Here is a 15,113-nt window from a genome sequence, read left to right on the forward strand (position 1 = left end):
GGTCCAGATTGCATCGTACAAGAAACCAAAATTTTATTTAAAAATTAGGTGAAGCTCAAAATTTGATTGCCAAAAGAATGGCAAAGTACCATCCGGGGAACCAGGCACTTCGATGTGGTAATGACTAACGACTTTCCGCACATATCCTGCACTGTTCTCCCCACTACAACTGCAGGTTTTGTTCACTTCAAAGTCCAAAGAAGGCTGCAATTTACTCGCTGACCGCTTACTTACAACGTTGGCAAATTTTGTAAACGTTTGCCCCGTCTTCTGGTCGCTAAGCGGATTTTTTTTTATTTTGCCGGAGATGTGCAGCCCAGCTTAAGGCTAATTCACAGTATGTATTAGTAATTTTATTTCGATGTACCAGTTGATACACATGTGAATTCGCGAAATCGGAATCCAGACGAATTTTAAATTGCTACCGAGTACCGCCAACTGCTTAATTAATATAAATATTTGGTTTTCATACGCGTACAATCCGTACAGGGTACATACATGTCATGAAGTAGAAACTAGACAGTCATATAAATTATATAACATTGATGTGCAAGTACTACGAGTGGAACGTATGCTTGCAACGGCCGAGGTGCCGAATTGCGAAGAATTCAATTGCATTCCTTTTTATTAGTAAATAATCTCAACTGTATACACCACATTTCTGCACAATTTTGGCCCCGCATCGCTGAACAAAAACATCCCATCTGAGAAACCGCAATATCCTGTCCACATAAAATTAACAGGACGCGGCCATTAAAAACCCGTCCATAAAAGCGATTGCTGCCGCGCGCGGCGCTCCGCTTTGACTTATGGTTGGGTAAACGGCGGCGCAGTACCATGGGAATCCAAAAGGCACACACCGCAGAGGAGGACAGAGGAGGAAAACTCGAATCATAAAAATTCTGCATTTTACACTCATTAGGATATGTCAACACTTGACCACCGTCAAACGCCGGCAAGCACAGCTCAATCTCTCATTCGGCGCTGATGATGACGAAGTTCCTCACAATCCGAGTCGGTCGATCGGCTATCGCCGCATTCTTTGGATGGCCAGTAGCGGCAGCAGACTGACCACTAGCCGGAATATCCAGTTGGAAGCCGGTGTAATGGATGAGGAAGCACGATTACTGGCGCGAGCCTTGGTCTGTCGAGCGGAACCCGGCACAGCGGCATCCTCTTCCCGGATCAGATTGAAGTAGTCTGCAATGCAACAGCAAAGAGATATAATACATATGAGTGATGCAGCAAATATTTGATGCAATGGTCTACGCTGCGGAAATCGTCTCGTTCAACATTTTTGTTATGGATAGCTCGCATACCGGACGCACAGTGCGAGCGATTATTATTGGTGATAAGAATTCATTAAATCAACTTTTGAATAATTTACAGCTGCAGTATGGCTGTTTGCAACTTGCAAGAAAACTTGTATCTACAAATACGATTAAATTATTAACAGCAAAGTATAATAATATCTAGTCCTGAGGAAAACCAGCTACTTGTATAAATGCTGCGATTGTGCCGAAAAAAATGTCATCAACTTTGTTATCAATCAAAAATGTCACACTCAAGCGTCCAACATCATTACATACCGACAACGCCATTTGGTTTAAATATCACTCATTATTATGTGCACAAATTTATGCAACATATTAGCAGTTGTGTATTTTACCATTAGTTCCAATTTGTAATAAAGCGTAGTGATTCATCTGTGAGATCGTTATTTAAATAACAAAAAAGGCCACCGTTCCCTATTGTTCCGCTTACTACATCTGGTGCATAATCGCGCTGGCATTATGCCCATGCGATTTAACTGCATCAATTACCGTTAGTTGTGCTGCGCTGAATATCCTGTCCATCCGCCGCGCGACTCATATCATCTAATCCATTTGGCCGATTGCCTTCCGCATCAGTGAGATCATTGTTATCATAACTGATAACCGACTTATCCGCATGGGAGCCGCGAGCCCGTGCGGCCGGACTGAGGGGCCGGTTGGGAGCCGGCGTGAATCGCATAATCTTTGGTCGGTGCGGTGTGCCCAGCCCCCCCATTGACGGCGGCTGTGTGGAGCGCAGACGGAAAAACAAAGGTATTGTGGTGGTGTCGTCGCGGATCGGCAGCGGATCATCCACTCGCCCGTATGCCGTCAATTGTTCCGGGCCGGGCAGGCGAAAATGCGTTTTCAACGGCGGCGGCTCGACGGTCGACGCGTCATCTGCTGCAATGCACACAACAACGGAGGATTAATTAACTTACGTAACTCTATTAAATAACAGACAATAAGTGTACCATTGTCAGGTGTGTCTTTTCCGGCCACTTTGAAGACTAGTTTCATATTGTGCGTGCTGCATCGACCGCCAATCTTATTATCCATCCCGGTGTCTGATCCCGTCGATGTGGCTGCAATAGACAGGGAAGAAGAATTAGCCGTTTATGCCTCTTGCCACATGTTGCTGTGTGGCGCTCATCTGTTCGTTAAATAACAGCGGTACATTATGATATTATGATTATTATCGGAAATTCGCCAAGTGGCCAACCACTTTTCTCACCCTCTTATCATAATAAATACACAGCTTTCTGATGCAACAAACGTTAAAGAAAACACGCTATTTCTGCAGCGAGTCTGTGTAATCAGATCACATGAAAAAAGACTGCTGCAATAACAATGTTCAAGCTGCTTGTTACGCTTTGGTCATAATAACGCAAAATGTTATATGATTGTTGTTTGAAATACTTACATATAAAATAATAGTCATGACCGGCATGAAATTCTGGTCCATTCGGTTGCGGCGTAAAGGGACGGAAAGTGATGGTCACGTAGGAAAGACGATCCGAAAAGGGATTATCACAGACAAGCATCCGGCGTGCTGCCGGATTGACAACACGACAACTTTCGTATTCCTCTTTGGATACATTGTAGATTATGTAATATCCGTCTCGGGACGAGGAATCCGCCGGTCGGTCGTAATTATAGTTTATACTCTCGGAATCCGTTATGGATCCCCGGGAAGACACTGCCGACGTTCGACCTACTTTCGGACAGTAAATGTTGACGCGGTCGAATTCGGCTGGATTCTTGTTGACATCGATGATGTGGTCAGTGTTGTCGATGCGAAATCTACAAGTATCCCAAAAGGAACAATGGTTAGTTTGGTGTGTTATCAGATTTCATAGGCTGATGTCGCTGCGCGACGGGGAATGCTTGGGAAACCGAGATGAAGTCATACTGATACGCGTCTCACACAACAACATAGCCAATACATAAGGTCACGTTTCACTTATGCCTGAGCGGTATTTACGAGATTCTGTTACCCATTCAAATTTCACAAAGGCGGATTATTATAACCAATAACCAGAGGATTGTGTTCACGAGTCTGCAAGTTTATGAGTGGTTCGTTATTATTTGACGCTGTTCAGCAATCTAATCGTTGCTGTACGTCTAAAGATATACAGAATAATGTGAAGAAAATTCAAGCAAAACATAAACGATAAATATTCGTAGAATTTGGTAATTACAGAAATAAACACTGTAAAAAGTTTATTTGTAAAAAAGTTAATGTTTGTGAAGTAAAAAATACTTTCACAATTTCTAACGTAGAAAAGCATCAAAAGCCCCTAATTGCTTGTGCGTTGTCTTTGACCAATTTTCCTCGTCATTAAACGGCTTACAGCTCTACAGCCGGCCTCGAGGTGCCTATTTTCGATCATTTGATTGCCGATTTTAAAACAGAAGTTTCGGTTTGCTTCGCCTGTTTGACGGTTTGAGTACAAAGAAAGAGAAAATTACGGAAGAAAGCAAAGTCGATAATATGTCTGAACGACAAGCCGAAGCAAGGTAGTGATTATTAGGCCCAACGGTAAGAAACCGCTTATTACCGGTGTCAGGGCGTGTTTCGCGGTCAAAACGGAAAATAAGCTCTCGTTATAGTCTTGCAAGAGAGAAGAAATTCCTTAAGCCCCGGCACAGCACCATCCCGCATCATCTGTTGGGCTATGTTATTATATGCCAGCCGGTGAACAATGCCCGGGCGAACATTTTGTTTCTGACGGATAAGAAATATGCCGGATCCCCTATGCAATTAACCGACAAGTGTTGGTCAGCGGTAATGCATAGTTAGCTGCGCTTCCGTGCATCTATATACTAGTATTAGTGCCAACTTGCTAGCCGTCCCCATGATATTTCGTTCTCTCGTCGGTGAGCGCCCACCTAGCGCGTCAACTGATGAACGCTTTTTATCCGGTGTTTTATTCACAAAACAGACATCTGATGGAGAAATCTCTTTTCCATACATACTGGATGGACAATTTTAATTAATCAAATTGAAGTGAGGGCTTTTTGTTACACCGGGTATGGATACCCGATACAGCAAACCCCTGCCGACGATTAACTGACCACTGTCCACTTGAGCCCCATACTTGTGCTACATGTGTCAATAAATAATCAATCAAAGTCAACGGCATCTTACCGATGGACAATCTCGACATGCGATTGCTGCCCTTTAGACCCCCATGGGAAAACATTCTCCCGGCTACTGAGGGGGATTATTTATATACGAGCATATACAGTGTGCGTATTAGGAGCCCTTGTCGGCCTGCGGGCGGCGGCTATAGGAGCAGCAGCAGTCGCCCAGGCACGCACTTAAGACTTGATCCAGATTGATCTTTTGATGTCGTATCAACGGATCATTATGATGTAATAGAAATCTGCAATCTTAAGCCGAGCGACGGCATTCTCTCTCGATTCTGTCTATGTCTCCGCTGGTAATCGGAGATGGCAAATGGAGTGAATTTCGCATTTCCTGTCTGATGGAAAATAACCAGCACAGATCCGGCTCTACATATTATATATGCGCCCGATGCAGAGTAATATCTACACAGCTCGGCTCAGGTTGTAGATTTTTATTTAATTAAGCCACATATTGAGCGATGCCAGTTGGTGCTGTGCTCTGCTGACAAAAGAAGATTTAGCGCCGATAAGCTGCACTGGCGATTAAGTTACATGCTGATACGTATCTCGGAGATTTCTTATGTTGGCCGTTTTTGCAATATATTGTTCAAGCCCGCAGGCGCCACACAGTGTCTATATAATATTTTAATATATTCCAACCATCATGTTCAGAGTGTTGGTAATGTATTTTTAATGTACATGGAAAATGTTTTGTCACCGAACACGGAAACAAGTGTAATGTCTGATAAGTGCCCCAGCGGTAGCAGCAAAATGCCGGTTTCCGATGCAGTAAATTGCTGATAATTGGTGATTGCAGCAGGCTTCGGCATCACCATGTATAGATGTACGAAGAACACCACGAGATGCTGGCAAATTAAACAGACATGTGTAGTTGACGGAACAAAGTTAATGAACTGGTTGGAAAATTCACTATAGGCAATTGTCGATACAGTCCAGTTGCACACGCATGATAACCTGGTAATTACCGGCGCAGCCGGCGCATTTTCCCATTGTTCCCACGATCGTGGCTAATTTGTATATATGCCACTTTTCGTATTAGATAAAAATCAGATAATATTATAGTATACATTATATGTACCACCAGAGTATCACATGTGTCTAGGGTCTTAGTTCATGCAAAACTGCCCACATGGACAATTCCAATATGAACAAGAGCATGTACACATGATTAATGAATCAAGCCCGCAAACGCAGCCATCAATCACTGGGCAGCCAGCACCGGATGAAATGTACATATTCATACGCGCGTCAGGAAAATAAAATGCTCTGACAAACTGCGCAATCAAATGTTCCACTAAATAAAAAAGCCTGTCATAAAATTTCGATTTATCTCGTCAAAAAGTAAACTCCATGCCTAATTTTGGGCATTAGCAAAGTGCAAAGTTCAGATTCTAACAGATGCATGGTCTGCAATATGTGATCTTTGAGCATTTGCGAAACAGCTATCAAAATTATATGGAAGCCGTTTGTTATTTTTTAGTTCTAACAATTACGTAAAATTTTATTCAGACGCTCGTTAAAGGTCCACTTAATTGTGTCCACTTTGCGTAACAATGCAGTAACAAAACCTAAATGGTGTCTTTGAAAAAGTTGCAATAGTTCATGGTAGGTTGGCGTGTTAAAATATTTTAATGGACTATAAAGTTAATGGTAAGGTATTTTGATATACTGGTACTCTGGTAGTGAATGCATTACGCATTACTGCCGCAGTGTATAACATAATGATTATTAAACACTTCACACTTGGCTTACGCATTTGTCGCTTCTTGCGAAATCTGTAATCCGATGCAGTCGCCGCCCTGGACTGACCCAAGAGAGTCATTAATATTCATTAGAAAGTTAATTGTGGCGATGATGTCCACAATGCCGTGGATATTAACTCAATTTCTCAAAGTATTAACGGGTCAAACTTATTAAATTACACTCGAATGTAACACACATCGCAGGACTGATGCATGTATACATATGCATCTGCCATATTTGCACGATTAAACGAAAATCACTTTTGACGAAAATTATGTACGCACTACATGTGGACAAGCAGATGTCATCAGTTGCCACACATCCAATATTAAACGTTATGCTTACAGCTGCATTTGCTGCGAATAATCTGTATAATTATTAACGTTACATCCTCTGTCTGCGCTGCAATTGTGGGATATGCACGCAAAAATTACTATGAAGTAAGTCAGGCAAATTTTATTACAACTCCAAAACACCGACAATTATTGTCACGCAATGGCGTTAACGTCGCTGCTAATTAAATCGATTCAGAGCTTACAACGTAAATGCTCTCCCAAAAGTTGCAACATTCGTTTTATTAAAACCTAATATTTTCAGCTACTATATAATGCATAAATGCATTTAGCCAGCTTTATATTTGTAAGACTTATACTAAATAACCAAAATAAATATTTTAATTGCATCTGTTACTTGCATACTGAAGCCGCATACTTAGATAATAACATCGTCAATATAAGGCTTTCAAGACGGCGGTGCCGTTCTCATTCATTTTAGCCTTGTAAAACACATGCTCTGCAATTTCCCATGCTGGACCTTTCAGCCGAACCGGCAGATCCCATTCATTGTACGGCTCTTATCGTTAATGGAAGTTGTCTCATTTTTTGGTCCTCTGTAACCAGCTATCTCGCTGTTATAATTGCTCTTTCAGCGCTCGTTACCTTCTCCACCTGCTGGTCAAACGCTGAGAACTTCCTTAGCGGAGCTTTTATCACAGGAGATGGCAATCGGGTGATTATCACACTCTGCAACCGGCGCTGGCCATTAAGGCTGTGTGCATACAGCGCAGGGAAAACCGAATGCAACCGAAAGGTGCAAACGAAGCATACTTGGTGGGATTACGAGAAAGTCTTCGGGTAAACAGTTGATCTACATCGGGAAAGAAGAGAAAGAAAATCGCTTTCGGTATCAAAACGATTCGTCATCTGATACCGATCAGTACTGGTCACAACGCACAGCGCCCAAGCGAAAAGGTGACCAAAAGCCACTACGCACACACAGTGGACACTTGAATGCCGTACCACGGGAACGAGTACGGAACAAGTAGTTTATTGTGTTATTGTCCTGAAATATGAGCAAGACTGAAAGGACGGTTTATAGCCTGGTTTTTGTTCCATTCCATTAAAACACATACACACCGTCATATACAAGGCTATTTATTGTCGACTGCGCCGGGTATAGTAACAAAAACGTGCACAGCATGTTCGGTACACACAGCTGGTTGAAGAAATATATCTAGTGTATTGGAGAGGGAGAGTCTCTTCGGACGGTGAACAATCGGTGTGGTGAAAAGTCGGGAAAGAGCATTCGATCATTGTCCGCTAAATACACACTCTGCCTGCATTGCTCTGTGCTCCAGGCTGAGGAGTAAACACGACAAGCTGGGGCTCCACGATCGCCTTGTCCTGACAGGTAAACAAGGACACTTGGCAGAAAGAACGCAATTTATCTATAAATGTTCGTATGTACAAGATAATCATACGCCGGTTGGTATTTCGGCTGCTGGAGTTCAGCTGGCATTGCTTTATGACAGTTTAATGGAGTTCCAATGCAAAACCGACATTTAATATGCCGGCTTTTGTCCAAATGACAAAATGCCGTGATCTATGCCGCAATGTACATGTACATAACAGCCCATATTGATGTTATTATTCACGTATGCAGACATGCAAAGAAATAGAATAGCATATACAGATACACCGAAAAGTAGACAAACTTTCCGCTAATACAGTTTGGAATAAACAACACGTAATTATGTAAACATAAGACAAGAATAACATTATTGCGAAGAAGTATTATTTCTATATCGTGGATTTATTATTTTCCGCACATTTGTTTGGATATTTGCTGAATGTAAATTTTAAAAAATGCGTACGCATCGTGAAACCGGTAAAACGTACGCGAGGTATAACATCTAAATAGGGTACAAACCAAGCAAGTGTAAAAGCGGTAATTGGCACAAATTGCCGGCAAAAAGGTTAATACTCGGCATGTAACATTTTTTCCACATGATGTAATTCTTCGCAGGTGTCATCATATACAACTCTTTCACCCCACACTGCCCGCAGTACTGCCAATGCGCAGCGGTTTACGGGAGACCTGTGCCGTTAAAGATAATAATAAAAGGATGGTGTCGGGGTTAATTACGAACAGTAAACATTGTGACCGCTACCCGAACCATTCCGCGAGGGTTACCACATTGTTTGGCCCAGGGAAACCGAGGAAAATTACCATAAATGCTCTACACGCATCTTATCTCGCCGTTGCCGACCTAACCCACTCGAGAAGTGTCAGGAATGATTATGAAATACGAGTATTTTATCACTTGAATGCAATGCCAGTGTGTGCATGTGTGTTATATGTGTATGTGTAACAAACGGCGACAGGTAACCCGAATCGTAATTATGGCTGACTGTTTACTAAGTAAACCCCGGATCCAACCGGCACGGGGACAAAGTTGGTATTGATTCAAGCAGCCAGAAGCGGAAATTTTTATCAACGTTTACCATCATGTTTTCTCTGTGTTTAACCTCTGCTGTGTAAAATTTTGCGACCTGTGCTGTGAGTTGCCAGCATTTGATTCACCGGGGCATGCTCTTTCAATTTGGGATTTAAGTCTTTTCCATATTTGTCCAAGAGAGCAGCATCGAGTCGCATAATAAAAGGAGCAGTCGATCTATATGTGCACACAGACATATACGTAAAGAGAAAGGGCCGGGGTCATCATAATGGAAAAATGACGAACAGCCGTCTGCGGCATTGTTTTGCCCACTGCATTGTCCGAGGTTGTATACATGTTTAGAGCTGAGCTCAGTAGATTTGCCGGGGCAATTTTCCTTGCTTGATTGCATGGCAGGTAGCGGAAGAGGGGAAGAGTATTATATTCGCTTTAACGGACATGAAGTAAATTAAACATGGCGAATAATGTGTGCACCATTCTCTCTTGTGCTCTCTTTCTTCTGTATATATATTTCTACCTCAAACCCGCAAACGTTTCCACCCGGACATGCTAAATTACGCTTTCTCCTCGCTTCATAAACCATAAAAACAGTCGGATCGTAAAAACTCTGTCTAAATGTCGGAGAAAATATCTACACCGTGTCTGACCCAAGGGAAATATGTGCACGGCACTTCGTGATAAAACCAATCATGTAACACGGCACATTTAATATTTCACTAGCGGGTAAATTTTTCCAACCGTGGCAATTATGGTTTTATTTGGATATATGACAGTAGTCAGTAGCAACTGCGTAGCGCAATATAAACCGGTCTCATTTTTATACATAGAATCTATTTTTATACATTCACGTGATACATGCATTTATATATTATGATAATATTTGGTACCCACTAGGCCACTACCCACCACAATGCCACTACCACAATAAATTTATTCTACCACTACAATCACAAAAATTTTATCCTTTAACAGTTTTACTGCAACTTGCAAACGGCTTATTTTGTTGCGTGGAAAAGAAGTATAGCAAGTTGGATTTGCGGGTGTGTACCACTTGTACATTAAGGCTTTAAGCCGTTGCACGAAAACGACTTAGTGATTTTAAGCTCAGCGAAGCGTAGAGTTAAAGAAATTATCAAAGCATGCAATATATACGCCAGCCGGCGAAGGGCAGCGCTGGTTTTATAAGCCGTGGTATCGAGTCAGAAAATCCGCGCCAGCGACACAGTGCACTGTAGGAAAAAAGCAATTTCAGTAATAAGACAAGCTTTTACAGGCAATTTTCATTAATAAGACAACTTCTCGCCACGGCACACAATCCCACAAGATAATATCGTGACACACCGTAACATCATGTTTTAGGCCTTGCAACACAAACCATTCTTTCTCTCATGTCGCTTAGATCTCGCGTTGCGCATTTTTCGATGCATAATGCAGCCTGCATCATCCGGCGTGCATATAATGCAGCTGGTGATGTCTGGGTTTGACAGGTAGATATTAAAAGAATGAAACTGGGTCTCGGCTACCACACACTAGCACAGCCGGTACACACAGCAGCAATACGCTTTTTGTCATCGTCAAAGACAAATGATTTTTTCTCTCCTACTCGCCGGCTAGATTTGACATGATACGATATAATTATTCTTCCACTTCATGAAAAATGAATATGATCATTATCGTTCGCACCATCACAACAGACACGGTACTCGCGTATATTTTATTGTGTGGCTGAGTGTATTATTATTTATTATGGGAAAAAGAGAAGAAAAGTTCCCTTTGTTTACTTCCGGTGGTGTATAATTACTGAGGCGGAAACACTGACAGAACATTAGGCAAAAACATTGCATCACTTATTGTTACGTTGAACAAGATTTTTTTCTGACGTCGGAAGTCGATATGTAAGAAATTCAAATATGAATTTAAATATTCAAATTCACCGGATGGAAATTATTGCACGATGTCAGAAAAAATTCTGGGCCTGCTGACAGTTACCAAAGCAAATACACTTGAAAAATTGAAATTATCGGCAGAAGATTTTCAAGCGGAAGGGAAATCAAATCTAAAGGTAGCTTTCGATGCTTGGCAATGTTAAGTGCGCAATATACTCAGAAAAAATTGAATATGTAAATGATTTGTCTAAGAGATAAAATGTCAAGTCCATCAGAAATCATCGTTCTTCTTCCACACTTTACGTTCACTTAATGTCAAAGTGTGCAAATCCTTATTTGCCCAGCACACAATCAATCCGCTCAAATTAAAGTCAACCCGGCACCCAGTGTTTTTTAACACACAACAAAACATGATTGATCGGGACTGTGCGCGGAGTGTTTTTCTCCATGTCGCAACAAGCAACTTACATGGGATTTGATGAGTTCCAGTACACATCGGGCAGTTGAAGGGCCATCACATGATTATACCGGCGCTGCTCATCCACAATGAGCATTAATAAAAAGAAGCGAAACATTAAATAACAGGAGAATGTGGAGGAGCGGCGGGATGTTGATGTTGCCGGTACGGCATTTGCGGCTGGACACGCTCGGCTGGCGCATGACGTCTCACCTGGCCAAGCATAACCACTTGACCTAATGTCGTCCCGTTTTCGACTATGTATACCACACTGGCACGGACAGAAAGTCATTTCTTTATTACATAGTTTTCCGTATAATTCCAATGACGCTCTCATATGCATGGAGAGAGATGAGAGAGTGAGTGCAAAGAGAAAAAATGATTAACCCAAATTTATGCCGGCGAAAGTTTCAACGCATGGCTGACGGTTGAACGTGGAGCATATAATATGTGCAGTGTATAATCAAGCGTTAATTACTGTTCCTTATGTCCATTATATATGAGTGGACAACCAGTCCCCCAGTCAATCAGCAAACTGGCGTTTTTCCCACATTTTCATCATACACTTATTATATATATCCGAAATTAGACTATGCAGGCAAAGGATTGCTGACAGCTCCGCGATAACACTCGGAACACTCAACAGGCTTTCCGGCAATAAATAAATGGGCATCAAGTCCAATGGACTCTTATCAGAATTTGTACAGACAGATAATACTAATCATAATGCAAATGCTCGGTCAATAAAGACGATTATGCTTGCAAAAACGAACCCAACTTTTCGGCAGATTTCGGGCCTTTTCGTATTAGCGATGACCATAATTGCACTACAACTAGTACGTCCTGTAGCGCGCGATCATGACAAATGATTCCCGCATCTATGCCGATCCGCAGATCAGAACCCAGCCAGCCGGTGATGCAGTTTGTTTGTAGCCGGTTCGAAAGCGTTTATGGTTTCGTTCGCGCTGATCAACACAGTGCAGACCGAATCAGTAGACGCGCCCATGCAGAAAAAGGCCTATACGATGCCGGCGTATTTGCGCTAACTACGCCTACTTCGTAATTCGGTCCCGCCTTCCGGTATTTATGACTACAATTGAATTGTCCTACCGGCATAATGCATTTCGCTTACCACCGGAAACGGAAAATGCATGAGTTCCGTAATGATTTCTCCTGTTAAAATTTAGTAAGAACCAGCTACTTAAAACTGTTTCATATTCAATATTCATACACTAATTTACTAAACAATTAAATATGATAAATGCTTTAAAAATTCAAGTACAGAATAATAGAGTATGTGGTGTACCTACAGACTATAGAGTAGTATATAGCGTCGATATCGGTTGCGCATGAGTTGTTAAACTGCAGTTAGAAGTACTCGTAATTTAGTTGTAACAAATTAAAGCGAATTTGTTTGGCTGAATCACAAGTCATTCATTCTCCGCCTGAGAACGAGACTATATCTGTTTTTAACAAATCTGGCTATTCGTCGTTTATGAACAACTTTGCACTAATTAATGCTCGTTTTTACGAATTAATACATAAACTGTCGAACGAAAATGAGTCCGCTCTTCAGCGCCGACCACAGTATTGTACACAAGTGACCCTCTTAACCACGAGTGCAACATTTTAATTAGGGAACACCGCTCAACAGTTCGTTGCATCTCTTGATTACCGTACACGTTGTAAGAGTATATCTATTTGAATAAGACCCGGCACAGCGCAAGTACAGTGATTGCGCTGAATATGTTGACACAACACTCCACCGCAACAAACTCCAACACTTCCCATCGATGGTCAGGCCAACTGTTTACCCATTGTTCGCAGGGTGACAATTAACAGCTCGAGAAAAAAACCGCACAATCAAATAAACTATGTCGATCGCGCCGCGGCACTGCTGTCAAGTTTGACCAAACACAAATATACAGTATTGTTGCGAATTTTCTTTGGCAAAACAATGCCGGTAGAAGTATGCGTGTACTCGTCTCGTGCTTTGAACCAGCGCCGTGGTAAATGCCACAGATTTCCACACACAAATAATAGGTTTTCAAGTTTAGTGTAGAATTATAATTTCGGTCTCAAAAATAAATTATACGGTGCATCGTATAAAAGAAAAATAATCACAATTCCATGGTCAGAATTTCATAAGCGAAAATTACAGCCTTGCTTTATGATCGCGTAAGAGATCAAGTCGACTGTTTTCGCCCCGTCAACTTGAAGCGTCATTGTTTTCCGGCGCGAGCGAAATTTCGGAATCCGGTGAAAAATGCTGAAAATTGCACGGTAGCCAGCGGTTTTTAATTGGAATGGGCGGAGGTGAATAGTTCCATAACTTTCACGTTGACATCAAAATTTATAAGCTTTCAATTACTTTGTACGCTGCACTGGTATTTGCCGATAATCTTTTTGCCTACGTGCACACAAGTGGCCATTGTTATTGCAAGGATTACACCTGCAATGGACAAACCTAGGCTGGACAAACTAAACGAAATTTTTATGTTGTAGTTTGCGTGTCTTTTCTAATAATTTGTGTACTGCATTTTGATTTGACCAATAAAGTTCAACAACACCTGCAATCGTTTTCCAATACATATTGAAAGTTCGATGTGCTTTGCCATTACATTTCCAGTTTTAATCTTTTAATGATTGTTAGATTATTTTTTTGTGTCACACGTTTAGAAACTCCGGATGCTATTTCTTTGAGTAATAGATACGAGTACTAGTACTATGCCCGGAACGAGACCTACCGATATCGCATCTGCTCTATGTTATATCTAAGAATGTGCTTAAAAAAACATCAACAGGGTCTAATTTTCGAAGCTTTTAAAATCAGTTCTAGTTAAGTTGTACCTTGCACATCGGAATAAATTTAACGGAATTTACAAATGTTTGCCAGATGGCATGTGCCGGTATTCTACTAATTTGCTAACAATATAGCCCGGCTTATACGGTGCGTGCTAGGTACGACAGGTTTTTAGACATTTTTTCAACAAAATTTTTCCAAAAGCTTATGTTGCTTGAAAAAAATTTACGCAAATGGAAAAAGTCGATGGTAGGTTAACAAAATTGATTAACTTTTCAAACATCCTGAATGCACATTAATTTTAAGTTTATAACTATTTGCTATGCTATACGATCGTTCTTTGTGTAATAGAAAGTAATTTGTAATATGGTTGTTTGTGCAATTTGTTGGATCATTCGCAAATCCGTAATTGAAAATTTAATTCCGCACGTCACAACGATTTCGTTACGCGATTATTCTCACTTGTTCATTATAATTATTGAACCTACTCTGTAGTCTGTACTTTATTATACACGCCTGGACAGAATATTTCAGATTCTTGGTATGTAATTAAGGAGACCTCTAGCAGTAGGCATCAAGTTTGGGGAAACGGAACACAACAAGAATGCCACAAATGTGTTTTGTTCCACTCTCAGGCGCCTTCGTCCATAGAGTTAGTGCCGAAAGGATTCTGTAAAACAACGGTATGAGTACAATACACGCAATAAAAACGTTGGCCGCATATCTATATGCAGTACTCTTACTGCTGCAGTAAACCATTGCCGCTCTATAGTTGTAAATGAGTAAACTTGGATGGTGTACAGTAACCCGAGTAGCCGCCTGCGCGTTTTATCTGTTGTTGCCGCGGTCACGTCCGGCAGCGTATTCAATAACCATTAAGGTAGCGCCGGATGTGAACATACGGCTACTTTGGCAAATTTGCGATACACTGCATCCATAACCCGATGGTAAATTTATTATCCAAACTTGCCAGTTTTATAGCACAATTAAGTTATATTGTACATCAGATGTGACCGGAGCA

At 41.4% G+C, this 15,113-nt stretch overlaps 1 protein-coding gene across 2 annotated transcripts; it reads right to left on the reverse strand.

The window, feature by feature from the left end:
• Window positions 1–616: 616 nt before the first annotated feature.
• On the reverse strand, window positions 617–12,216 carry LOC129589045 (uncharacterized). Of its 2 annotated transcripts, none has more exons than XM_055483521.1 (5): window positions 11,301–12,216; window positions 2,737–3,116; window positions 2,288–2,398; window positions 1,824–2,213; window positions 617–1,200 (listed from the first exon to the last, which is right to left on the reverse strand). In XM_055483521.1, exons 1-5 carry the CDS (start codon window positions 11,630–11,632, stop codon window positions 1,028–1,030), a joined length of 1,386 nt encoding a protein of 461 aa, XP_055339496.1. In that variant the 5' UTR covers window positions 11,633–12,216; the 3' UTR covers window positions 617–1,027. The 2 variants fall into 2 exon arrangements, with proteins under 2 accessions (XP_055339496.1, XP_055339495.1); XM_055483520.1 differs by having other exon boundaries at window positions 1,824–2,216.
• Window positions 12,217–15,113: the final 2,897 nt, after the last annotated feature.

The sequence above is a fragment of the Paramacrobiotus metropolitanus genome, unplaced genomic scaffold (genome assembly GCF_019649055.1).
Source record: "Paramacrobiotus metropolitanus isolate TYO unplaced genomic scaffold, Prichtersi_v1.0 Parri_scaffold0000033, whole genome shotgun sequence".
Lineage (NCBI taxonomy): Eukaryota > Metazoa > Tardigrada > Eutardigrada > Parachela > Macrobiotidae > Paramacrobiotus > Paramacrobiotus metropolitanus.

What these genes read in the sequence shown, in the direction of transcription:
- LOC129589045 (XM_055483520.1), bottom strand. Translation starts at nt 11,632, where the DNA reads ATGCATATGAGAGCGTCATTGGAATTATACGGAAAACTATGTAATAAA. An exon ending in TCATGACTATTATTTTATAT is followed by an intron (nt 2,399 to 2,736) that starts GTAAGTATTTCA and finishes TGTCTATTGCAG; the next exon opens with CCACATCGACGGGATCAGAC. An exon ending in TCAGCGCAGCACAACTAACG is followed by an intron (nt 1,201 to 1,823) that starts GTAATTGATGCA and finishes GTTGCATTGCAG; the next exon opens with ACTACTTCAATCTGATCCGG.